Genomic DNA, 27,908 nt, shown 5'->3' on the forward strand with positions numbered 1-27,908 from the left:
TAAGGACATGGTCACTGTCTCAGAACTACAGCCCATTCGAAAACTTACATCTCCTTGAGTCAGCCTCCATTTTGCAAGCACCTCAAAACTTGATTTTCAAAACTGGCCTTTCAGCTATTTCCTGCTGTCACCTGACTGAGGCCCTCATTATGACTTCAGCAGTCTTTTCCAAAGACGGCTGAAACCACCGCAGCCAGCAGACCACCAGTCCTGGCGGTCTGCTGACCGCCATATTTGGAGTTGGTGGAGGACTTTCGCCCATTTATGGGCGGAAGTCCAACTCTGTCAGCCTGGGTGCATCGGCAGCACCTCACGGCAGGACTCCGCCTGCCATTTTATGAGCCGTAATACGGCTTGGCAGAGTCGTGGTGGTGCGGGCGGTGCAAAACCTCCAGGACCCATCTCCTCCCTGACGACTAGCTCACCAGAAAAAGTAAGGTGATTGTCCAAAGGAGAGAGGGGGGAGTAATGTTGGGTGCATGTGTGTGGTGTGTGCGTGTATTTGTGCAAATGGGGGTGTATGAATTCATGTTTGAGAGCTAGTGAGTGGGGTGTCTGTGCAAGTGTGCGGATGAAGGGTGCAGTAGTGTTGGGTGCATGTGTGGTGTGTGCATGTATGTAGGCGAATGGGGGTTCATGAGTGCGTGTATGTGTGCGAATGGGTGTGTATGAGTGTGTGTTTGTGAGCGAGTGAGTGGGGGTGTTTGTGCAAGTGTGCAGATTAGGGGGTACGTATGTGTGAGTGCGGGTGTGTGAATGGATGTGTATGTTTGGGGGTGTTTATGTGCGTGTTTGCGGTGCGGGGGTGTCTGTATGCATGTCTGCATGTGTGAGTATGTGAAAGGGGGTGTGGTGTGAGTGCGAGTATGCGGGGGTGGGTGTAATGTGAGGGCAAGTATGCGGAGGGGGTTGTGAATGCTTGCGTGTATGCAATTGTGTGTGTGTGTGTGTGTGTGTGAGTGTGTACGTGCGAGAATGGTGGCATTTCTGTGTGCATTTGCATGGGTGCGCCTGAGTGCGTGAATGCGTGTTTCAGTGTGTCTCAGTGAATGGGAGTGTATGTAGTGAGTGCTGCACGGCTCGTTGTAAGATTGAAGACACCGTTCTGCAGCCGACGCGTTCCGCGAGGCTTGCGAACGTAGACAGAGTGGGCTATAAGAGAAACCCCAGCATTTTCTTGGATAGACCTAAACAGAGTAGCACGGCCAATTAGGAGTAGAACCAACAAAGTAGAGGACATTAACTCGGGAAGTTCGGATAGTTATCATAACGTTAAGAAAGAGTTGCCAGTGCCCCCTGACAGTCCTGAAGAGGCCTTGAGTGCTAAGGCCGAAACGCGTCGACATCTCTTTAATGGAATCAAGGGCTTGGAATAATAATGAATTGAGACGCATAAATGGGTGAACACTACACAATACCTATCCAAAAAAACATCTAGGTATTGTTCAGCTGGGTGTAAGACCCTTGGTGACCATATGATATTAGATCACATTGCGAACTGTGTTTTAGTGACTATTTGTTAAAGCTTTTAAGACGGGCACACTTTTTTTGTATTATTTTGTATCATTGTCATGATTTTTGCTATATGAGAATGTATTTATGTTTTATATGTTAGATGTAAATATATGTTTGTAGACTTGTATATATTTTTGCCTTTATGAGTGGATAAGAGATAGGTTTCTTTCCAATGAGTCTGATGCTGCATTGATGTGAATTGATGGAATAAATAAGGGCAAATGATTTACCCCCTAAAACCAAGAGTTAATATTGGTTATTAGAAATTAGGATTGAATTTGTCCCTTGCCTGCTAATTGTTGTGAATGTGCTTGGGTGAGTGGGGTGCATGTTTGTAAGAGTGTGGATGTGTGTGTGGGCATATGTGTGGGGTCCGTGTGCCAGTGACAGGAATGGAGATTCCTGTCAACTAGTGTGTTCCCACCAGGCTTTTTGTGGTGGGGTGACGGAAAGTCTGGCGGTCTGCAGTCTTGCAATCTGGCCAGCAGGCTGAGGCCTGCTGCTAGGTTGGAGGTGCTCACCACCGGCCGTGTCAGTGCGACCGCACCAGGCGGCACTTGTAATGCAGCGGTCTTTACCACTGACTCCGCGGCAGTAAGACCGCCACTGCAAGGCTGGCGGTCTGATGACCGCCAGCCTCATAATGAGGGCCTGAGTGTTTGTTTCTCCCGCCTATATTTTAGCCTCTGTATTTGCTGCCTGCTGCCAAAAATAAATAACTGATGTAACTGGTGTTAACTCAGTAAAAACATTTTTAATTATCCTAGGGCTCTGTGCTCAATTCTGCAGTAAAGCACATTTTCAGGGTCAACATGGCAGAAAGAAACCGAGAGGGTGAGCTCTAATGATGAACACAAACATTGCCAAAATGTAATATGCTCAGAGGTGTTTTGTCAGAAACAGGAAGGAAATAAGGCCTGTCACAAGGTACCTAACTAGCGCCATTGTTTAGCAGTTGTTCTTGAACTTGTCTATGTTTACTTGCCGGCAGGCCTCTGTAACCACTTTGTTTTGACAACTGTGTACAACAAACCATTAAAGATTGTGTTTCAATAAAATGTGTGGGAGTAATTGGTGAGGTGGTTTCTGTAAGAGTTTGTTGGCAGGTCATGAGGTAGACGAATGAGCAGGGGAGACCGATGTGGTACGCTTTGGTTTAAGTCAATTATGGCAGCATAACCCTCAACAACTTTAGGCCTGATTTAGAGAACGCAAATAATGGAGAATCTGCCAGAAAGGACATTTCATGCACCCAGGTCTCCGGCAGTCAAACTATTTAGTTCCATATATATATGCGCCAAATGTCTAACCTGCAGATAATTACTGATCTCCAGGTTCAGTATGAACTGGTGCTAGCTCCACCAATGATGGTGGTGGTCCACGCACCCCATCCGCAGTAACAAATGAGTCTTAGAAATGTAAAAGATCACCAATGGAAGGGTGCCCTCTTATGCTATTCTTGTTGTCAGCAGTTGGTTAATAGGACGCCATAGCTATGTATTAGAATGGTGTTCAGTCCTATGTCAGCCATAGAATATTCCTCCCTTCTCCCATCTCCCATCTTTTATCCTCCTCTAACTATTTAAAACATTTGTTTTAAAAGGCTTGTTTGGGCCGCTTTGATCTCTACTTTACTGAACAGCACATGAAGTGCCCCACTTTCGATCCGGAGGAACTGCATACCAGCGGAGGAACATGTAATTATGCATTCAGTGTTCTAATTAAAGCTGCAGTGGGTGGCTAGATGTTTGAGTGTTAGCAGAATTAGGTCACTGGCTCTCGGGAGAATTTAGAGCTTGAGTTGATGAAAAAAAAAGTTAACACATATGGCTTCCTCTAGTGTAATTGGATTGGAAAAATCAACAGTGACGTTCCATCCTGAAAGTCATAAATAGCAGTGGTACCCAGGCAGCTGGTAATCAGTTAAACCTTTATAGCAGCAGGGTGTCTCTAGCAGAAGAGGATTCATGTGTGGGCTGTAGTTCATCATGTTCATTCCCATAATGCAATGTTTTTGGTTGGGGGGTGGGTGTGGGTGTGGGTGTGGGTGGGTGTGGGTGTGTGTGTGTGTGTGTGTGTGTGTGTGTGTGTGTGTTTGTGTATATGTATGTATATATATATATATATATGTGTGTGTGTGTGTGTGTGTGTGTGTGTTTTTTTACTTGCCTATATCTGAGGCACTGTTTGACGAAGGTTCACAAAAGTTTACAAATAATTAGTATTGCGGTGATTCTTGTTGTGCACGGAAAGTTTCGGGTTGATCCATCAAGCATGGGCCGAGAAAAAGGGTTGCTGAAAAAAGTTGCATATCCCATGTTAATTCCCATAGGATCTTTAGACACATCTACAGCCCGAACCGCTGGACAGAATTACACCAAGTTTGACTGAAAGGTAGCTTTTGATACACAGATAGTTCTTTCTCTTAATTGTACAGCTTATTACTCCACATAATATATAATTGATGAGATCTTGTATGATACTTTGATATTATCACTGCAAAATTTGAAATAAAGTATTGATAAGCAAACTATGCATGGCAAGGGTGCGAGTTATAGTTACTTGAAAGAACGCAGACTATAACTGCTGAATTTCTGTGGTTTTGTACAAGTAAATTCAAAACCTAATTTTAATGTCCCTGTAACCTTTGCTGTTTTCAGTGAATATATATAATTATTCCGATGGCATGCTCACACTGCGGGGATGGGATTTGCTTGTGGGATTGCTGTCCGCTCAGTCCAAGTACTGGCTCTATATCCACAGTAATCGTAGACCAAATCAGCAGGTTGATCCCAAGTTGCCAAAATTGGAATACTGTATTTCAGTTCAAATTTTGTAATAACCCATGCCCGGAGTTTTGTGTATTTCGACGTATACAGGGTGTGTGTATTTATATTGTGTGTATTTATTTATATGTGTGTGTGGGTGTAAAAAAGAAAAAAAGTCTCAGTAGTTCCCAAGTTTAGGTGGAAAGCACCCAGCATCACCAGCGACACTACTTTTACCAGTCCAAAACTGTAATACTCCACCTGTAGTGGTGAAATGCTTTTCTAATTTTTACAGCTCGGCAAGGATGGCACTGGGCCAATCCTATGCTTAAAGATTTTGCTGTACAAATGACAAAAGACTTTGTCGCTTTCTAGCTCAACGTGGATTGCACTGTGCCAATCCGATGCTTAAAAACCTTCCTAGAAAAACAGACATTTAAGGTGAGCACATCTAGAGTGTCACTGGTGTTGCAGGGTGGTCCTTACTGGAACTGCTCTCCACCTAAACTTGGGAACTACTCAAAGTTCTCTCTTCTGTTTTGCATAATTTATGCGTCACTTTAACCCTGAAATGGTTTTGTTTTGATGTTTACATATATATGTGAATATATATATATATATATGTGTGTGTGTGTCCTGTGTGTATGTATGTATGTGTGTGTGTGTATGTATATATATATATATATATATATCACCTAGATGACAAGTTTGGTGTTTTGATATTGATATGGTGTTAGACTAAGAGCCCTGTTAAGTTGCATAATTAGATGTTTGCACAGAGATTGCAGTTTTAAGTGATGCGATATTTATCACATTTGTTGTTAAATTTCAGCAGGTCAAACCCTCCATAACTTAATTGGTGAAAAATGTCATACAGATATATGGACATGTAGAATTTAGTGCATGAAGCATCTTAATTTTTCTGTTTGCAAGGCAAAACTGGGATAGGTGATGATAATCACTCCTTATAAATCCCAAACACCTTGAGGTGGGCTCACTGGCTAGCTAAGGTAAGTCAAATTCTGTGATCAACAAACAGGTCCATAAACCAAAAATTTGCAGTTTCATGCAACATTATGGGGTCACCATACAGGTTTTCCAAAGTAGAATTGCAGTCACCATGCAAGTCCGCCAAACAACGATTACAAGGAGGCTGCAGTCTGTGATAGTCATTTAGTCCTCAAGTAAAGTTTTCAGCATCTTTAGCCATTGCAAGAAAATACAAGTGCTGGCAACTCATATGAAGTTGAATCTGAAAAAGCTCTCTTTTTAGGCTACAGATGTTTCTTCCATTGCTAATCCTCACCATAAGGGGCCCAAATAATTGTATCTGAAGTTTTGGTCCTGTTCACCAACAAATGTTTTAAGGTTTACACCATTAAAAATAGTCTCGGAAATAGTGCCTTGGAAGCATAAATATTAGATACCTATTGCCTTCCTTATAAACAGCTCTTCTGTGTACCATGTCAGTTACTCAACACGTGTTAGCAAAAAATGACTCTGAATGACTGCTTCCTATTGGGTGGCGAACTGTCATGTTCAGTGTTTACACTGATGGTTTAATAAGGTTCATTGGTGAACATTCCATTAGACCAGTTCTAAATAGTTTTTAGTAGATCACATTTAGACATGCGGTTGTGGATGCCATGTATGATTATATGCTCAGAAGTATTAAAGAAAATATACATTATACTGTTAAAAATGTGGCAGCTGTAATCCAGCAGACTGCATTAGACAACAACAGGAGTTCCAAGATACAACTGATTTCAACTAGACATGTGGGTCTAGAACTCTATTATATATGTAGACTGCATGCACTACCATTTATAAATGGTGGACTGGAATTTCCGGGGTTTTCTTTACTTATTCACAAATACTCATTGCTTATAGTGGGCCCCACAGTCCAACCTAAAGAACTAATACCGATAATGTCATGGACTCTTGAAATGGAAATGTTCTTGATTATAAATGATGCCCTCCATTTCTGGTTTAAATAAGTCTGCAAGTCTTCAGTATGGCTGGTTCATGATGTTCTGAAATGGACACCCATGGATTCTGGGAGTGACTTGGCCATGGTTGAGGCATGTGCATGAACAGTTTATGGCATCATAACTTCAGTTATTGGTCCTGTCCTTTGGTTGGTCCCTGTAGTTACTATTAGTACAGGGTCCATGGTCTAATAGTGCAAAAGTTAATAGGCCTGCATTATTTCTGTATTTGATGGTACTATTCATCAAGATGCATTGCGTTACATCTTCCTCTGTTCAGCCATTTCCCTTTTTTAAGTCAAGCGCACAAGCACTGAGACGTGTTGTTGTCTACCTGTGGGCTTTTAACCACGTCCACCGCTTGCCCATCACTACCACTCGTTCATGGTCTTGCCTTTCAAAAATCCTTTGTTATCATTGGTAAATGCTTTACGTTTGTCCCTACTTGGGGGCAGTTTTCTTACCACCTTGTTTTAAAATGGATTTTGAATATATAGCTCTGCAAGTCACTTGCTGCACAGTGCTGGAAGAAACCGAGAGAAAGCAAAGACTCGTTCAGTGGAGTTGACTTTGAAGTCCATAATAGATCTAAGATGCTTCAGTCCCTCAAGTATGAAGATTGAAAGGCTTTCTAAAAATTCTGGTTTTCAGAACTGTAGATAACTTGCTTCCATGTGTAAGTGGGGGCTAAGGTTATTCCATGGTTTTAAGACTGGGACTCCAATAAAGATTCCACAACAAAGTGAAGTATTTTAAAAGTGCATTGCTGCATCAAAAGGTGACTGACCATGCGGTTTCTGATTGGCATATGGAATTCGACCTTTCCCCCAATATAAGTTGTGTGTAAAGTCCTACGTAAGACAGTCAGTTGAAAGGCAGTAGGTTGGAGCCCATCCCTTCTACAATCTCTCTCTCTCTCTCTCCCTCCCTCCCCCTTACGTCCAATGACATGCATGGCACAAGACTGCTGAATCGGGGTGCTGATACCTTAAATAAAGGGAATTCATTTTTAGATTCTTTTGAGGACATTTAAGATTGATTATTATGTGCAAAGAATATTAGTACTGTAGAACTGATAACATGAGAACTGTTAAACAATTTATTTACACCAGCTGTTATTTTGTTAGATTTTTTTTTTTTTATAGAAATAAATCTGCTCTAAAAGAAAACTGACTTAATTCACCTCTCCAAAAAATGTGTAGAGCTAAAAAAGAGGATTGTATATATCTATTATCCAAAATGCTGCAGAAATAATAGAAATTGGAAGGCAGAAGTGCCCTGCCAGAAAGTACATTGCAGCTGTATATTGCACTACATTCAACACCATTTTAGTGCCTAAGAAATAACAATTTTTATTGTGTACTAAATTAAATCATGCTTTTGTAGCTGGGGGTTTATTATCAAGCATGGATTGCTGTGCTATAAAAGAGCTACAGTGTAGGGTAATGCACCCTTAAAGTGACACAGCAAACCATAAATAAATAGTTTTGAAGTAATGTGACTGATAATATGATCTTAAATATTACTCCTGATCATTTCCTTTTATTTTTTTAATATTTTTTATGGTTTAATTTGTGACAGAGCCATATTTTAGCTTTTTTCATAAGTCACTTTTTTTTTTGTTCCCACTCGACCTGGTCTTTGAGGGATACAGGCACACAGATTTTCAGGGTAACCAGTTAGATGTGAGTGAGCATACAGAGGAAATGTTTTAATGTAAATGAGCACTACTCGGGCTTTATCGAAAGTTTGGCGTGACGCCTGCCCTCAGGGAAATTGGACCCACTTCTACTCTATTGGAGTTGTGCCTGATAGGGAGATTGGAGCTGATGACTCTTTCTATCCAGGCAGTTTGACTCATTACCACCCAAAATATTTATAATAGCTGATTTATGTCCTTAGACTTTGAAGGCTAGTAAATAGATGAGTTAGCAAGACTCTTAAGTTTTGTTGAACTCTTAAGTCCTACCTAGAAACTGAATTTCACCTCCTAAAATTTGACTCCATTCACATTTGCATTTGCTTCAAAAACCTGGAGAGGTATTTCTGAGCATGCAACTGTTGGCAGGATAGGTGAGAATGAAAAAGCGAGGAACATCAGTCGTAAATGTGATGATGCCTACATTGCTGCTCCAGGTCACTTTTGCTAGAAGTAACTTCTTCCCATTTACCACCCTTTGAAAGGGAAGTACTTCCTTAAGTTCATGGTTATCTCTTTCCCGCACAATTCATGTCCAACTCTTTCACAATTGATTACTTGTTTAAAAACTGGTTTCTACAGAAAGCAACAATTTCCTCATCTTCGTTTGAAGCCCCCAATTTCACACTGTTTTTGGGACCCACAGTTACTGCCAGACAGTTTACTAAGTTTGAGCTTGTTGCTCTCTCCTCGTTTCAACCCTTAAATTATATTCTCCCTAGCCCATTCTAGTTATTTCTATATGACGATTACATTTTATTGCCGTACTTCACTAAGCTGGTCGTTAAGTCTTTGACCTGACTAACTCACCATACTCCTTGGCACAGCTCACCTAGGTTATTTACCATAGTCGTTTTATATGTAGCCCCATCTCTGTCTCACCTGTCAGGCCTTTTTGTCTGTGGTGATGCACTTCTTTCTGTTTCACTCGGATTATTTTCTCTTTGTCCTGCTTTATCCTACAAACCTTCTCTTCAGCCTTATATAGAACAGATCACCTAGGCTATGACAGTTGCAGTCACAATATTCACATCCACTGTGAGCCTTTTGACCCTGCCAAGTTCTCTGCACCCATCACTCGCCAGATGAAGAACTCACCTGAACTTCCTCTTGATATTGTTGTTATTTAACTGCATCCTAAGTTTGCATTCGTTCTTCCATGAACCTCTGTTATGTGTGAGCTTGGGAAGCAGCTGCTACATCTTGCTTGTTGTTTGGTATCCCTGGAACTGTTCATGCTGACCCTGATGAAAGCAGAGCGGGAATAAAGGTAAACAGTGTCACATGGACCCTATTTACTTTCTGTAGTTTCCACTCCATGTTCTTTCCGCAGCATCTCACAGCTAATGGGAGACTGTTCAGAGTCTAAGCGTGCTCATGCGCATCAATCCTATGACAGTGTCGGGGGTCACACTGAGCATGACCAGTTCTCTCGGCATTTTGTCAATTACTCTCCATTCATCCTTCTGATTGTTGGTCATGGTAGATGGGGGTGGGTGGCGGGTCCACATAAAATGTAGGTACCTGTAAACCATCCACCTCCGTACATAGTGGTCAGTAGTTGGTGATACCAAGTACAGTCCCTGCCTTCTTCCAAGGCTTCCGGTGTTTTATGCTGCTAAATATACTATGATGAGAATACCTACATGACTTTATAATGCCTTGCCTACCAGACAGTGCAGGCTGTCTGTTGGCCAAAATAACTATTGTCAGCTTACAGTGCCCTTATGCCTCCTCTTTGCTTACCATGGCTTCCTTTATTGCCAGTCGCATTTGCTTGCATCTTATTCATTTGCTTGTGTGGGCTTTAACTTTCTCTTTAAGTTTTTTTCCCTCCACTGGAGCATAGCCACATTAATTGTGTCCTTTCGCTGTTCGCTTTCAGGCACTACTGTTTTTCTCTTTGGTTAAGCATTCTATGAGAGTACATGTGTCTTGCCCAAAGGTTCCCCATACTTTGCTTTCTACCTTGCTGTATTATGTGGCTTCCTCCCGTCCATGCCCACCATGTTGCCTCTGCCCCTCTACTTCCCTCTGTGTTCCTTTCTCTATGTTACTTACTTCGCATTGCTTGCCCACCCCCCACCTGTGTTAAAGGGATAAAATACTTTAGTGTTTTTTTTTTTTTACTTACTGACCCAACTTGGAACAGTAAATAAAAACCAAGGAAAAAAATCACCCACAATATTTTGTAGGCACACATGTGCATTTTCATAGAAAATGATGTGGCCAGCAATTTCAAAGCTTTTTTTGCATGATGTGCTAAAAACCATTGGCGAAGCTAATAACCATCAAAAGTGAGACCAATTAGATTTGTCAGTGATCACTTTACAATACTAATACTTGAAATATGATAGCTTCAAAATAATCTCAATAACGTTTGCACAAATTGTTTCAAGTTACTAAAATACATATTTTTCTTTTGAGAGCTATGCTTACTTTGTGTTTTCTTGGCAAGTCAATTGTATATTTGATTACATTAGCCTGAAAATCAGTGCTTTGCATCATCCATGTTAAATAGGTGTTCCTACAGCCACTTCAATCATTCTAGGGCAGAAAAGTTACCTTTTCTTCTTGGAGGCCAATTGACTTGCAAGCCTTTGTTATTTAGCATTTTATTCAAAATCTACCCTTTTACTTGATTTTTACGAATATGAGTGGCTTCACCTGTAGTCCACATTAAAAGCCCTTCGTATTCAGATCAACTTGCTTCTTTTTTCCGAACTGCCTTAAAAGGAATGCAAATACCCTTTTATGGGTCAATTTGTACAGAAAGAAAGCCATTGCCTTCTATCAACTTGTTATTTTGGTACAAATTTTACTTTGATACGCCTCGGATGTGCATCCTGGCTGACTGAACACCTTCTTTAGAGTTATATGTACCCAAAAGGCCTTTAGGGACTGATTACAATCCAGGTAACACAAGAGATGAAGCTGTTCAGTGTTTACGTGAGTCCTTGAAGAAATCTCGCTGACGCACGCGGTGATCCAAGCAAAGCCAATTCCTGTCCTTCTGTCTCCAATTCTCAACTACGAATTGGAGCTAATGATAGTCCGCAATAACCTTATTGACATTTTAAAGGTCTTAGGCAACCAAAAGTGCTTTGTAAGTGCGAGATTCCATTGTTTTCTTGCCTCACAGTCACCTTTTCCGGGGCTTAGGTTGCCATAGCGAGCGAGTAGGCGGGATGGTTGTTTCATTTCAGAGTCCTATTTGCTGTCTGATACGGATTTGTTTTTCCAGTTGATGTATCTTCAAAGATATTTTCATCACACCTGCTGGAAGCACAGCAAGTAAACATTTGCTGATGGATGACAAGGTGGAGAGCCGTCATAAAGCAGCCTTGAGAAGAGCAATTTCAGATTGTCAAAAGCCACCATCATCTTCTAGGGGGCTTCTGGGAATTTAATTTCTCTTTCATTTCGTGTTCCAAAAGAAAAGTTTTGAGCCTTCTCAGCACCAGGAGGAAGGAATGTTCTTAAGATGTCATAGAAGGAAAATGGTCCAGGATATAGCCTTGCGCACAAAGGGGGTTATTACAACTTTGGAGGAGGTGTTAATCCGTCCCAAAAGTGACGGTAAAGTGACGGATATACCACCAGCCGTATTACGAGTTCCAGAGGATATAATAATGGACTCATAATACGGCTGGTGGTATATCCGTCACTTTACCGTCACTTTTGGGACGGATTAACACCTCCTCCAAAGTTGTAATAACCCCCAAAGTGTGTTCCTTTTTTTCACGTTTCCTGTTCAAATTAGTCCTTTTCATACCTGCACCAGTGCCTCTTGGTGTGATTGTACTGCAGACTGAAGTAGGTTCCTGTGCTTGTGTTGAAGACCTAGGTGACCAATAGTTGGCTGCCTTCGTGTATAAAAAGCTGCTTATGGCATATCTTGGTGGCGAAATGAGTGATGCCATATGTGGGAGCATCATCCGATGCCTCTCCAAACAGCTCCCCCTTGCCCGCGTCTATTAGTCTTATTAATTTTTTTAAAACAAACTTGCTAATTGAGCTTCTGGCTGCGTTCAAATGGTCTCTACGAGGAGGCTATGTGCTAATTCACCCCCAGAAACAATCTATGGCTACCTTTTTCACATGCCTGGGTGATTGGGGTATGAAAATGAAGCACACAATGGGGCAGATGTTTTAAAATTGCAGCAGGCAGCAATTAGTGTCTCAGGGAGCAGCTGCTTATCTCTCCAGATAAAGCCTCTTAACTGAGAATAACACTTGCAGAGACATTATACAGAAGAATTTGCGAGTGATTAAAGGGGGGCTGTTTTAGCATTGACGTTTATTGTCCCTCCAGGTTCTCGGTCTTCCTTAACTTATTTCCTTAAACTGAATGAAGCTGAATTAGGGCACAGGTTCCCTGAGAAATTAGTCAGCTGTTTCTTTTTCTTCATGTGCAGCTGTCACTCTGGGGAATTTTTTTTGGGGGAGGGGCAATGTTTCACTGTATCCAGTAAATAATATTTTTCCATGAAGTTGGAAGACAGGCAGCAAGATCTTTTTTTCTAAGTTGTATTAATACATGACATCACCAAGATAAAGGTGATTCAACCAAAATAAGTATTTTAATTAAATATAATATCGATATAAAATTTAGCGGCTGATTTTGTGAGTGATTCCAACACAGTATTTGACGATATAAAGACCTACATGCACACCCAAGCAGCAAACATTTGCACTTCACCTTTTGTTGGATCAGCAAACGGTAAGTATGCACTAAGGCCTTCCTTTTTATGGATTTTCAGTTGCGGGTTGTCGATTGACATTCATACGGTAGTATTGTTACCTATCAGGTAGAGCGCTGCTCATCGTTCTGTTTTTCATACCTCGGAATGGGGGACAATGCTTTTCTTCTGTAAGGCTGATCATGTAAGGGCACGAAGTAAACACAGGTGATATCCTCTAGGCATTGTCTTATTGACAACAAAGAAAATGATGCTTATGGCTGGTCTCCGTCAAGTGTATTCCAATGACGGAAAAAGGATGGATTGGAATTTGGCCCAAGTGGTCGCTAATGGCTGAAATTAATTCAAGCATTATTTCGGTGACCTTATTGTTTATTGAATGTTCTGAGCAGTGATGATGACAATTATTTGTTCGGATCTCCTCTGAACAGAGCTTCCTTCCAGTTCCGGCAGTCTTTCTAACACTGCCCTTGCCTGACTGCCCTCTTCATCTGCAAGACTGGGACATCAGACACTGGAGGTGTTTTCTGCTCTTACTTTACATTTTTTTAAACTTGGGTAAAATTAGGGCTGTGTGAAGTTCACTTAATTTGCTTTCGCAATGCAATATGGTCTTGCATTTCTCCAAGTTAGAGCTTTTAGCAGTTGTAACTCCCAACCGGATTTTTCTTGCCACATAAAATGGAAAAAAACAGCGCGATTGCGCTGCTACAGTTCACTCGTAGTGAAATCTATTGGCAAAAGTGCAATTATCCACGAAACCGGCAAAAGTGCAATTACTTATGTAACCAGGTCGATGTTATGCAAATCGCTCGACTTCTGCCAAGCGAGATCGCGCAGCGCAAAAAGAGAAAAAGTTGTCCACAAACCTGATGGGAAACAGCGAACCTCGCATGTTTTCAGTACTTGGTCTCTGCGCTCGAGGAGGGCTAACCTCCAGAAAAGGCATGTCGTATGCATGGCTTCCACTAATGAAAGCAAGCAGATTGTAACAGGCAAGCCCATGAACCAATGAAAGACACTGACGGGACATGGGCGGGGCTCCAAGCCCTTTTCTAACTCCTAAAGCGTCTTGCAAGCGAAACGCAAGCGCTTGCGATGCAGGCTCGACCCTAAAAATGCTGCAGGAAAGATTGGAGTATTGGAAATTGAGTGTATGATTAGTGTTTCTTTCCCACTCCTTTATATAGCTGCTAAAAGTTATTATTATATATTTTTTTATTATTAATTGTTTGAAAAAATGTGTATGATTCCATGACAAACACTTTTACAAACCATAACCTCACCTTACATGGGCTAAACTTATATTTGTAAGCTTAAATTGTCTGATCCCGATTGACCGCTTTGGATTGGAAAACATCTAGACCAGGAGATGATGCTTGTAGAGGCATCTTAGGTGCATTCTTTTGAGAGGGAAAGTATTAATTGCAGTCATTCAACAGTCTTCAATTACCACGGTAACTTTTGAGGTTTGATGTGGTTAGAGGTAAACTGTTAAATCTGACAGCAAGTTTACAACCAACCTACCCATGTAACTTAGTTTGCCTGTTCATGAAGAATTACAAACATTCTCTTTTAAATTACTTTTTGCAATGAAAAATAATTATTCACAAAGGCTCTTAATGATTCTGGTTGATTTTAATTTCTATATTAGTGGATATCTGCAGTTCACTTAAAAATGAGGATTTACTGAGTTTTTAAAAGTCCCTCTGGGGAAACAAGTTGTTTTTCTGTACCATCGTTGATATTAAATCTTCTTGCAATGTGATGTTACATTAGGTTTATAGATGTCTCCGTAAATTGGTATGAAAATAAAATTATTTTTTAAACTAGGTTGAAAAGTCTTATATTGATGATCTTTGTTGATTTCTACCTGTATGCTGTTTATAAAATGACATTTTGTTTTGCTGATTTATATTGTTTTTAATTAACATATACAAATAAAGAACCCTATATTGATCTAAAAATCCCTTTCATTATTTACAGGTTTATGAAAGGCCACAAAAGCAAGCAGCTCAGCCCTTTATTCCTGGTCTTCAGCAAGACATCACCAGTGACACCTTAAAACCAAAGCACCAGCAAAAAAACAGCCAGCACCATATTGACCGGTCAGCAAAATCAGACTCTGGATCGTCTGTCCAAAGTGCATTTGTTAATACAGAATCTCAACTGAAATCAGTTGGCAACATTAAAAGTCCCACTACAGAATCATCGGGTTCATTTGCCAAGATACAAGCAAAACAGGCAGGCGCGGGAAGCCCCTGGCGACAGCTTTCCAGTCACAGTAAGGAGATTACAACATGTAGTGCAGCTCCACCCGCAAATAATATCTCACCAGCACATCCTAGTAATCCGACTAAGTGCACTGGAGTTGTATCTGTAGATTGCCCTGCAGGAGGAACAGGACAGCTGGATCTTCAGGACAAGAATTCTGTAAATTTAAAGCGTAAATCTAGCATAAAGGACACAAATCCAGAATTGGAGCGGGTCAATCACTCCCAAAAATTATTTGAACCAAAATCCCATGACAATCCAGATGGTAAAAAAGATTGCTTACTACCAGATAAAGTACAACAGACATCACCTGCTAGATCAAGTGTAAACTCCATCAACAGTTTAGGAAGTGGCCTAAATAATGAAAGTACTACAATCCCAGCAAAAAAACAAGCAGAAGATCCACTGAGCCATAAAAGAAAAAAACGTCAGTTTTCAAAGGTGAACGGTTACACAAATAATCAGGGGGATTTCCGTTCTTCTTCACCACTTGTTAACATTGAATCTGGTAACAGGACTCTTTCATATCTTGAAGAAATAAAAAAAGACTCCAGAATCATAAAACAAAGTAAAGGGATTGAGATCACACCACAATCAAAAGCATTTGAAAGTTTTGGGAGTGCAAATAAATCCTTTTTGAATAATGTTGCAAGGCTATGTAAATCAGCATCTCTCATATCTTCCCCACCATCAACGTATCTGTCTCCGCTGGCTCAGGCACCTAAATTACAACATCCTAAACTGGCAGAGAAAAGGAGGTGGACTTACAGCAAGTCCAAAGACACCAGCACACTCCGTGAAAGCTCTATCACCACAGTGGTGGACCCTCCTTCAGCCTATCCCATAACACCATCCAGCCCACTTTATACCAATAAAGCTAGTCTTACAGTGATTACGCCAGTTAAGAAAAAAAGGGGACGACCAAAGAAACAGCCACTGCTCACTGTTGAAACCATTCATGAAGGGACTGCCACCAGTCCAGTGAGTCCAATCAATCGAGAGTTCCTGGGCCCTAAAAAGAAGAAAGGGAGAAGGAGTATTGCAGAATTAGTTCAGTTGTCATCCTTGGAAGATCAATCAATGAGTGACTCGAAAATTCACAGGCAAGTTGGCAAACTTGGTATGTTAGACAAGAAGACCATTAAAACAATAAACAAGATGAAGACCTTAAAGAGAAAAAACATTTTAAACCAAATTCTATCCTGCTCTAACCATTTAGCCTTGAAATCCAAATCACAGCCGCAAACACATGCAGCAACTACTGTGCCCACATCAATTGAATCTAGAATAGGCAAGCAGATCAATGTCAGTAAGAGGGGAACAATCTACATTGGTAAAAAGCGGGGGCGCAAGCCAAGAGCAGAACGACTACCCCAAGCAGAAGAACCCAAGACAGCCATCAAGCAGTCAAGGCCTGTTTCTAACCAGCCAGAAATTCCAGCAGTGCCTTCAAACTTACAGTCCTTTGCGGCATCTTCACCAGCAATGATAAATTCTTTTACTAATCCATTAGTGGGATCTAGTTGTACCATGAGTCCTGCTAGCACAGATGCAAATTTTTCTGAGTTAAAAACTATGCCAAATCTTCAGCCAATCAGTGCTTTCCCTACAAAAACTCATAAAGGACTACATAGTAGTACATGGAAGTTGTCTCCACCAAGATTACTGGCCAATTCCCCATCACATCTGTGTGAGATAGGCTCTCTAAAGGAGGTCACACTGTCACCAGTGAGTGAGTCTCATAGTGAAGAAACCATACCCAGTGATAGTGGAATTGGAACAGATAACAATAGCATCTCTGACCAAGCAGAAAAGAGTTCGGACTCACGCAGAAGATATTCTTTTGATTTCTGTTCCCTGGACAATCCAGAGACCTTAACACCTGACACCAGCACTAAGAGTAAACATGGTCACCGGCAGAAGCATCTGCTTGTTGATAACTTTCTCTCTCATGAGAGTAGCAAAAAGCCAAAGCACAAGAGAAGAAGGAAAAGCCTGCAGAACAGAGATGATCTCCAGTTTCTTGATGATCTTGAAGAGCTTATTACCAAGTTTCAAGTCTTCAGAATTTCCCACAGAAGCTATTCTTTTTACCATGAGAATCCATACCCCAGCATTTTTAGAGTTAATTTTGATCACTATTACCCAATGCCATATATTCAGTATGACCCCTTGCTCTATCTTCGTCGGACTTCTGACACAAAGTCAAAGAAAAAGCGTGGTAGGCCTGCCAAAACCAATGACACCATGACAAAGGTGCCTTTTCTACAAGGGTTTGGGTACCCTATTCCCGGTGGGAGTTACTATGCACCCTATGGAATGCCTTACACATCAATGCCTATGATGAACTATGGTTATTATGGCCAGTATCCTGCTCCGTTGTACTTGTCTCACACCCTCGGAGCATCTTCTCCATTTATGAGACCAACTGTACCGCCACCACAGTTTCATGCAAATCCACATATGAAGGTACCAACAACTGCCAAGCATAAAACAAAGCATGGGGTGCATCTTCAATCCCCCATGGGAATGGGCTTAGGGGATATGCAGTCCTCTTTACCCACTCCTAAGGCTGGAATCGGTGGCCTTGCGAGTGGACGGCTTCACAAACGAAAACACAAACATAAGCACAAGCATAAGGATGATCGGACTTTTGGAACACATGAAGACTTTGGTGGCTTGTTTTCTGGCAAGTCTTCAGGCTTTTCCAGTTCTGTGATTGGCTCAGACAAAGATATGTCCTTGGTGCATGACAAAAGTAAAAACAAGGAAAAGCAGAAGCACCAGCATTTTGGTACTGGACACAAAGTTGGGAGGACCGGTTTTGAGGAGAGTACGCTGTCCTCATTATCACTTTCTGATTCTCAACACTGGTCTCAACCCAAAAACAGAACTGACTCCAACATAGAACCTGTTGATTCATGTTCACGGAGGTACTCTGGAAGCCTTGAGGGCTTAAATAGGTTAGACTCTTTGGACAGGTTTAGGGATATGCATTCTCAGCACGATAAAAGGGACAGTGATGGAAGTGCAAATAAAAGAAGGAACTTTGAAGGTTTTGGATCTTACAGAGAAAAGGACATACAGGCCTTCAATATGCTTAGGAAGGACAGAAGTACTTTTGAGTCTGTAGCATCTTCAGGTAAGATTTACATTTATATTGTGTTCAAAGTAGTGCCATTTTCAACAAACATTTGGAACTGTAATTTTGCAGGAATTCAGGACAGATTGCTAATTTTTCCAAACGTCCATTGCATCTACAGAGCCATAAGTAAAAAAATCCTGAGATATGTAAGCATACCTTTCTGAATACAGTCTCATCACTTTTTGCATAAAAGTACTTGCTAAATACTACCATATAGAATGGATCCTAAATTACTCTTACTAAAAATGTCTGGGATAATCCGTAAGATGTGATTGAGTATTGGGCCCAGTGTCTTGGATCATATTTCCTGACAGTCCAGAAAAAGTTGGCCAAAAGGTGCAAAGTTCAACCACACGTCTTAAAATGACAGAATAAATAAGGTTTGTAGATGGAGAATGGAGCAAGGGGAAGTAACATGTATTGAAATGACGAAAGAAGCTTGTTAATGTTCCGCACCTAGATAATTCTTCACATGTTGAATGTTATTGGATCCACTATAGTATAACCCACTATAGAAGTACAACTAGTGGTTAATTTCTAAAATAATATGTGTCGTTACCCATAGCTGGTGCTGACATATGGCAGGTTTGCTGAATACCAAGGGTTTATAGTCATGATTACCCCTCCTGTCTCTTTCTTCCACCTAAGTACAGTCCCCCCACCCTTTTATTTAATTCTAGTGGGGGTCTTTTTTGTCCTTGCTTTCGCCCTTTTTCCCTTTGTCACTGTTTTTCCGTCTTTTTCTCTTCCTTTTGTTTTTTCTCTCTCTTGCTCTTAATAGACTTTTCATGAGGAAACTAAGTGCTGGTCTCCGAAAATGACTGCTTATGGGCCCCACCTACACCCACCGCTTCAAATTAAGCACTCAGTGCAACTGATTAGCTGTACAAACAAAATAATTCTATTTTGTTAAGCAAAATTGGTTTCTGCAGAAGAATCATGATTACAGCTATCATATGTTGCCACTTAAGTGGAGACATTTACCAATGTATGCTTTAATTTGGGGAACATGTCATATTGCTGCAAAGTAGGAATGACAGTTAACGTTTTTCAAATGCTTGTTGAACTAATGAGGCTTCATGAAGTTTAGATAATTGTAAATTACTTTCTAAGCTTGCGAAAGGTGCTAGAAAGACAAGTTGGATGCAAATATAACAATGTATAAACTATTCTTCAGTTTATACACATTAATATCCAAGGCAGTCATTCTACAGCCATGCAAAAGGAAGTTTTAACAAGGAATCACAACCCCTAAATTGTGACTTAGTCCCGTTACATTGATTCCCAAGCGCTGCCTTCAGTGCTTGGGCCTTCAGGACAGCAGTGGGCTTGGTGGACATTGGGGGGGGGGGCGGGATGGGGGCAATTTTACTATGCTAGCTCTAGTTATAGAATATCTGGGGAAAATGCAACCTTACCCAAAATAATCCAGAGTGTATATTTACTAATTTAACATTAGTTTTGCAATATTTTGGGGAAAGATTTTTTAAAAAATGTCCAAGTATTTTAAGTATTGTTTAGTTCTGCCCGATGAGGCTGCTGAAGGCAAAAATACTAGGAATACCCCCATCCTTTAAAAGAGACAATGTGCTCAGCACCACAAGACACACAGAGTGGAGCTATATTCAGAGACTGCCTCCCCTTTTACTGTGAATTCTATACTGTACATGAGTAAAGAGTATACTCTGCTCATGCTCTCGGAGGACATTTCTCTTGTTTTTGTTTTTTTTGTTTTTTGTTTTTAAAGCACAAATGTGATTCAGAGCATGTCCATCCTTGTAGCATAAACATACATAGTTTACAAAGTTTGTCATGTAAACAGCATTAATGGAAGCACCCAACACCCAAAAATAAATTGTATTTTGTTAAGTGAGGATTTTACAGAGATACCAGATTATTCAGAGATTATATTTGTTGGTAGCAGTTGCATTGCAGATATTGGTAGCTGAGTGAATGCAGTAAAACTCCAAGGGTCTGTCGTCTAGATGAGCTTTATTCTAAGAGACAACTAGTTTGAAAATGTTGCTTTGTAAAGAACTACTGCCTAAGCTGTGCTGTAAAGAATACACTAGCTACAGCCATATCTCTGAGTGGTAATTGTCACTGGGTAGAATATCTGTTACTTCTAAAATATACTTGTGATGATGGACATTATTTAGTTGTAGGTTTAGTTTTGCTAGAGAAGATATCACTACTTAATGAAACATCATATTTTAACTCAAAAACCTGAGTGAATGGAGTAAAACTCCAAGAATCTGTCATCCAGATCAGGTTCATTCTAAGAGACACCTATCTTTACATGCAGAGAGTGCAAGGTACTGCAACTTCAGACTAGGGGTGTCATTACGGGTGTGGCTCTGCTACATAACAACCCTGGCGGTCTGACCGCGAAGGAACTGCCTGCTCCGCCAGGATCTTGGATCCTGGCATTTTGGCAGCGGCAGAGATCCTAATCCGCCTGGGCAATGCTGCCCTGGGGATTACAACTTTGTTCTCCTCCAGCCTTTTCATGGCGGTCACACCGCCATGAAAAGGCTGGTGGAGAACAGGTGCAGGGAGCTATGGGTGGGGGGGCCTCCACTGCCCATGCACTTGGCCCCCTTGCCCAGCACAGACGCAATGTTCACTGCCTGCAAACTGCCTGCTTTGCAGACAGTGAACATGTGCGGGGTGCTTGTGCACCCTGCTGGCTACAGCATTGCTACCGGTTTGATTACGAGCCGGAGACAATGCTGTATCCTGTTTCCTCCTAGGCCAGCAGGTGGAAACTTAGGTTTCCACCCGCTGACCTAACGGTAAATTCTTATTGACTCTGGCAGGGAGGTCGCCGCGTAGGCAGCGGCCACACTGTCAGGAGTTTGACGGGTAGAGTTTTCCTTCCGCCAAACTCGAAATGAGGCCCCAGGTCTTATCTGACATTAATTTCATCAAGAGCCATCTCAATTCCCAAGCATTTATTTTGTCTACATATACTGCTTTCCATGTGTTTCCATGTTATGGGAATGTTGTGTTGCAGAGCTATTGTGCACTCTAACAGTCCTTCACACTGCCAGGCCGAGCTGCGCAGGTGGTATTTGTTCTTGCTAAGTGTTCATTTTGCAGAGTTATTTCTTGATGTGACAAGGTGCTGCTAACAAGTGCTCTTTATTGACTATTATTGTTTTCATATCCCTTGTGTTTCATTGGTATAAGTATACCATCTTCAGCTACACTAGTAGTAATTAGGGTAATAATGGTTCAGCAAATACCTAGCTCCGTGTAGTTTGTATATTGATTCATATCATAATAGATGCTGACTAGTTGATTAACTTCAGTGTCTTCTTTAGGTTGATGCTCATCAGACGTCAATATTGCTTCAGTTTCCTGGCACATTATGAAGTCACAATGTCTTCATTTGATTTATCTTTCAGCAGAAGATAAAAAAATAAAAATCTCAAGAATGAAAAAATAGGAGTATTTTTCTACGTGCTGCACAGTGCAGCGAATTTAAGCAAAGATCTGTCACTCAAGAGTAATGATGGCTGTCAGATATATCCCCCGTACCAGATCTTAATCAGCTCCCTCAAGCTGAAATAAAAAATATCTGAATCCTTTTGTGCTCGTGGATGTGGATTTACAAAATTGTTCGGGTTATTGGAAATTACATTGCTCATTCTTTGGAGCCCCACTGACGTTAAATGGATAACTGCTTGCCAAACCATTAGCTAGTACTGGGGGTAGTTACACGCAAGTAGCAGCTGCTACCACCAGTTCATCCACATGCCTGTGCTTGGAGCCAGATGATAAACCTAGGAGTATATCCAGTCTTCATATGATTGGAGTATACAAAAAAGTGATAGTTGGGATGCATGCGAACCAGAGTCAAGGCTGAACCATATGCAAATTGGCCTTGATCCTGGTACAATAAGAAAAATCCGGCCTGAGCTGCCAAGCCAGGTCCTCTCTGAACCAAAACACAAGCAACCTAATACCGGTTTCCTCCTAGTTGATGTTTCACTGTGAATGGAAACATGCAATAGGCCGATTTTGGAGGTGTAACTCTGGAGAGATTCCCTTCCACCTTCTTTCCACTCGCTATGTTTATATTGATAATATTCAGATGAACATGTATGTTCAGTTTCAAAATGCAAAAACACAGCTGTCTTGCACTACAAAATATACCACAAAATGAAGCGTGTGAATGGACCCATAGCTTTGTTTTTTAGGTTGACACTACTAATTAGAATTGAAATGCCCTTTCTAAACAATGTGGCGTACCTTGACCCTTTCTAGGTAGCAAATAGCAAAGATAAAAATGTATGACCACAGTGGAAATGTCTCAAAAAGGTTATTACTCTTGCACTAATTTTCCATCAATGCATTTACATATTTAACAAACTATTAATATGGAGTTTCAACTTTGGAGCTTCAACACCTAACTTAGCGAATATATTTAATGTTATTGTCCAGCTTATGACCTGCACAAAAGTAGGGAGCAGGGAAACCAATGAAAAACATGTCAACTTGGCTCATCAGCAACTAGATGGCATCGAGTTATAAAAGGGTGTGTTCTGATTTTTAACATCCTCAGCACATTTGGTAAAATAAACTGTGTTCTCATCCTATCTCCTCATCTTAATAGAAGTGCAATTATGCCAATCTGCAAAGAAGCTATACTTGGACTCTCCCGAACACAATGTTCATGACTAATGATCAAACAATAAAGGAACTTGTGGCCTGAGTAACAGGTGTATCTGGTCACTGTAGAGGTATGGCCAACCAGGCCCTACAACTTGAAGAAATAGAGATGATCCTGTGGGTAGGTGGTGTCATATTGCATGTCTCATGGAACATGGGAAAAACCTCATGTTCCGGCAGCCATGACCAGGATCCGCAATCCCATGCCTCTTCAGATTAACACGTTTAGATTGATGACTCCTATGAATTTGCCAGCAGCTGTGAATGAGCAGTTAATGTACCTTCATAGAGAATGGATGCAACCTTTTGTAGATATGACCTCTTGGGTTCTGAGCATTGTGATGAGAGTAAAAGAACGCAATATATCCTCATGATACTGCACCTGCACACTGTAGGGGGCACTGTTTAATGCAAATGGGAATATATAAAATAATATCTAAAGGGACTCCACAGTCAGCCAGCAGTACTAAGGAAGTTGTGTCCACTAGAGCAAAGGCTGAACCAGTCTTGGGTTCCAAAAGAACCCAAGAATATTATCTCCTTGCAGCAGACTTCACCCACTCCCTTGTGCGAGTATGCTTTACTGATCCAAGGGAGAACATGATAGGAACCACAATCGATTCACCAGGAAATTGGGCAAATGATTTCGATTCTTGTTTTAATCCTTATTGTGAGAAATTTGGAGAAGTTAAGCCCTTCATTCTTGGAAAATGTTATAAGATTAAAAATTATAACATTAATCATCTCCAATTTAGTTGCTTTAAATGTAATTGTGTGTGTGCGCCCAATACAGTAAGGATAGGGTATATTTTTATTTTGAAGATGCTGGTGAATGGTTAATTACCTTGCTTTTTGATCATACTAGAAAGAGCGCGCCAACACTGCAAAATCTCCAGACCTGACTTCATTATTAATTGAAAACATCAACAGGACACTGTGCTACTGTTCACAAGAACAGGGAGTTCTCAGTGGGCAGATGGTGTTTGTTCTTTTGGCGTCAATACATTGACTTTTTTTGGTTGCAAACCCTTCCTTTTATTGTTTTCTTAACTTCTACAAATTTGAACCTGATCCATTTTAGACGTATTAGTGTCTTACTCATTTTGATTTTGGCAATTGAAGCGTTTCTGTGCTTCTTGGAAGCAGCATTTTGTGACCATTTTTAAAGAATTGTTCTTTTCCTACGAAATAAAAAATTGACTTCACCTTGTTCATTATTGACTTGGAATCATTGGTCTCTTAAAGTTATTTTAAAATGTAACTCTCTACATGCATTATGATACCCACCTACATAGTGACTAAGTTTGACATTAGTGTGTGCAAGTCCTCAAATCCTTTGTACATGGGCTTCCAGAGCCAATTCAATTTTCCACAAGTAGTGAATAGTGCCTCCCCATATGTGCATAAGAATACTCCTAAATTCATTTTAAACTGCAGACTCTCACACGAGGATGGCAGTCCTAAAGAATGTCATAGTTAACATAATTGGTTGTCACATGTTTTCTGATCTCTACAGATGCCAACGTTTTTGCCCGAGGGATGTTTCAATGAGTTTGCTAGGTAGTGATTTTGCTTTGAGAAAATAGCAAAGAAAATTAAACTGGCGGCATAGACTGATTGCCGGTTTACTGTGTGGTTGTTTCTTTGCCTTTCTTACTCGTGATAACATTTGACCATTCATTGGGTCACTGGTAAAGGCTTGCATTAAAGCCATCACATGCTCTGTGGACAGGGAACCTAAAACATTTCCATTTTGTTGGAATAGGCATGCTGATAAAAAAGTAACCAATAAATAAGAAAATAGTAACTTCAGTGAACTCTACACTTACATTACACTTAAAAATGTCAACTGGTGTTACTCAATGTTCTTCATCCTTCACTACTAATGTATTAAGAGACTGATATATTTGTGAGAACAGTATAGTGGAGTTAAATCTGTCTCTGTATTAACAAGAACACTATGTTGTGCATATACACTCACAACTCTGGATAGTTCTTAAGTTTAGGTGGAGAGCAGCTCCAGTATAGAGCACCCTGCAATGCCAGCAACACTATTCACACAGAGCTAGCAAGGGACAAAGTATTTTGCCATTTATACAGCACAGTCTTTATGCATAGGATTAGCACAGTGTCATCCACACCCAGCTGTAAAATGACAAAAGCCTTTCACCACTCCAGGCACAGTATTACAGCTTTGGCTCGTAATACACCATCCGCGCCAACCTGGAATGAGCAAAGGCAACCCTGACACATGTTTTGCTACCATTATAGCGCTCTTCAGAGGTTTAGCTTTGTCCAGACACAAGGGAGCACCCAGTATAAGTCAAAACAATACCCTTTCAGGCTTAGAGTGACGCATAAACTAAGCAAAAAAAAGAAGAGAGAACACCCCTTCCAAATTATTTGTGTGTGTGTGTGTATATATATGTTCGGTGGCATGTGTAGCTGCAGATACACATGCTATGCACATCCCGCCATCTGGTGTTGGGCTCGGAGTGTTACAAGTTGTTTTTCTTCGAAGAAGTCTTTTCGAGTCACGAGATCGAGGGACTCCTCCCCTTTCGGCTCCATTGCGCATGGGCGTCGACTCCATCTTAGATTTTTTTTTTCCGCCATCGGGTTCGGATGTGTTCCTTTTCGCTCCGTGTTTCAGGTCGGAAAGTTAGTTAGAATCTCGGAAAAATCGTCGGTATTGTTTGCGTTCGGTATCGGGTTAGTTATAACAGATCAACACTGACTTTTGAAGAGCTCAGGTGGCCCTTTGGGGTTTTTTCGATTCCCCCCGTCGGGGCCTGGTCGGCCCGGCCACGTGTCTCTTCAAGGCTGATGGAACGGACCGCATTCCGCTTCTGCCCAAAATGCCATAACAAGTATCCATATACAGATCAGCATCTGGTCTGTAACTTGTGTCTGTCTCCAGAGCACAAGGAGGATACCTGTGAAGCCTGTCGAGCGTTTCGGTCGAAGAAGACATTAAGAGACCGAAGAGCAAGAAGACTGCAGATGGCGTCGGCGCCGACAGGACAAGGGCGTTTCGAGGAGGAAGAAGAAAGCTTCTCCATCCATGAATCGGACTCGGATGAGCTCGATCCCGAAGAAACGCCGAAAACCGTGAGTAAGAGATCGAAACATAAAACTCACGAGAAGACAAAAGCCCAGGGGACGCCACCGCCAACAGGCCATGGCTTAACCCAAAAGATAGGTGACCGATCATCGGCACCGAAAAAGGGCATGCATGTGGCGAAGTCATCCGACTCCGGTCGAGATACCGCCACACAGCAATCTCGGGCCCGAGACACCAGCCCCGAACAGATTCGGCACCGAGACAGTGGCACCGAAATGGTTCGGCACCGAGAAACGACGACGCCGAAAATAAAGAAGGTTGCCTCGGAGCCCAAAAAGGCCACCGAAAAGATTTCGATTCCGAAACATCCAGCATCGGAACCGAAAACGGGTTTCTACACAGAGAAACAGGGATTGTCCTCCCAGATGCAAGGACATAAGTTCGGAGAGGAACTTCAATCTGTTGAGCCAGACTACACTCAAAGAAGGCTCCACATTCAAAAAGACACAGGGAAGATAAGCACTCTTCCCCCAATTAAGATGAAAAGAAGACTTGCCTTTCAAGAAAAGGACAAGCAGCCACAGGCAAAGGTGGCAAGACAAACCACTCCACCACCATCTCCACCACCATCAATGCACATATCACCGGTAGCCACTCCACCACTGATGCAATCTCCGACTCATACTGCAATGAGTCAAGATGATCCTGATGCATGGGACCTTTATGATGCTCCTGTATCAGATAACAGCCCAGACTGTTACCCTACAAGGCCATCGCCACCTGAAGACAGTACATCCTACACGCAGGTGGTCTCAAGGGCAGCTGCGTTTCATAACGTCACCTTGCCATCAGAACCAATTGAGGATGACTTTTTATTTAATACACTCTCCTCCACTCATAGCCAATACCAAAGCTTACCTATGCTCCCAGGAATGCTAAAACATTCAAAACAAATATTTCAGGAGCCTGTTAAAGGCAGAGCCATAACTCCAAGGGTGGAAAAAAAGTATAAGCCACCACCAACAGACCCTGTTTATATTACGCAGCAATTAACACCAGATTCTGTGGTTGTTGGGGCAGCTCGCAAGAGAGCAAACTCTCATACCTCGGGAGATGCACCACCTCCAGACAAGGAGAGTCGCAAATTCGATGCTGCGGGTAAAAGAGTTGCAGCACAAGCAGCAAACCAATGGCGTATTGCCAATTCACAAGCACTTTTGGCAAGATACGATAGAGCTCATTGGGACGAAATGCAGCATTTCATAGAACACCTACCCAAAGAGTTCCAGAAAAGGGCACAACAAATGGTAGAAGAAGGACAAAGTATCTCCAATAATCAGATACGGTCATCAGTGGACGCAGCAGATACAGCTGCAAGGACAGTAAATACTGCAATAACAATAAGGAGACACGCATGGTTGCGTACGTCAGGATTCAAGCCGGAAATACAACAAGCCGTGCTGAATATGCCCTTTAATGAACAGCAGTTGTTTGGGCCGGAAGTCGACACTGCTATTAAAAAACTCAAAAAAGATACTGATACTGCAAAAGCCATGGGCGCACTCTACTCCCCACAAAGCAGAGGCACATTTCGCAAAACACCATTTAGGGGAGGGTTTAGAGGTCAACCTACAGAGGCCACAACCTCACAAGCAAGGCCCACTTATCAAAGCCAATACCAGCGGGGAAGTTTTCGGGGGCAATATAGAGGGGCACAATTCCCAAAAAATAGAGGGAAGTTCCAAAGCCCCAAAACCCCTCAAAACAAACAGTGACTTCCAAGTCACACATCCCCAACACATAACACCTGTGGGGGGGAGACTAACACAATTTTACAAACATTGGGAGGAGATAACAACAGACACTTGGGTACTGGCAATTATCCAGCATGGTTATTGCATAGAATTTCTCAAATTCCCTCCAAACGTGCCACCGAAAACACACAATATGTCAAAACAACATATAGATCTTCTAGGACTAGAAGTTCAGGCATTACTACTAAAAGAAGCAATAGAATTAGTACCAGAACACCAGAAAGGAACAGGAGTTTACCCTCTGTACTTTCTCATACCCAA

At 41.5% G+C, this 27,908-nt stretch overlaps 1 protein-coding gene across 5 annotated transcripts in view; it reads left to right on the forward strand.

Moving 5' to 3' along the window:
- SETBP1 (SET binding protein 1) overlaps nt 1–27,908 on the forward strand; it is a 248,673-nt gene that overhangs the window by 150,674 nt on the left and 70,091 nt on the right. For all 5 annotated transcript variants that reach the window (XM_069218823.1, XM_069218842.1, XM_069218812.1 and 2 more), the window contains exon 3: nt 14,660–18,089. In XM_069218823.1, coding sequence (XP_069074924.1) covers nt 14,660–18,089 — 3,430 coding nt within the window. The remainder of the gene's footprint in view (nt 1–14,659; nt 18,090–27,908) is intronic.

Source organism: Pleurodeles waltl, chromosome 1_1 (genome assembly GCF_031143425.1).
Source record: "Pleurodeles waltl isolate 20211129_DDA chromosome 1_1, aPleWal1.hap1.20221129, whole genome shotgun sequence".
Classification (NCBI taxonomy): domain Eukaryota; kingdom Metazoa; phylum Chordata; class Amphibia; order Caudata; family Salamandridae; genus Pleurodeles; species Pleurodeles waltl.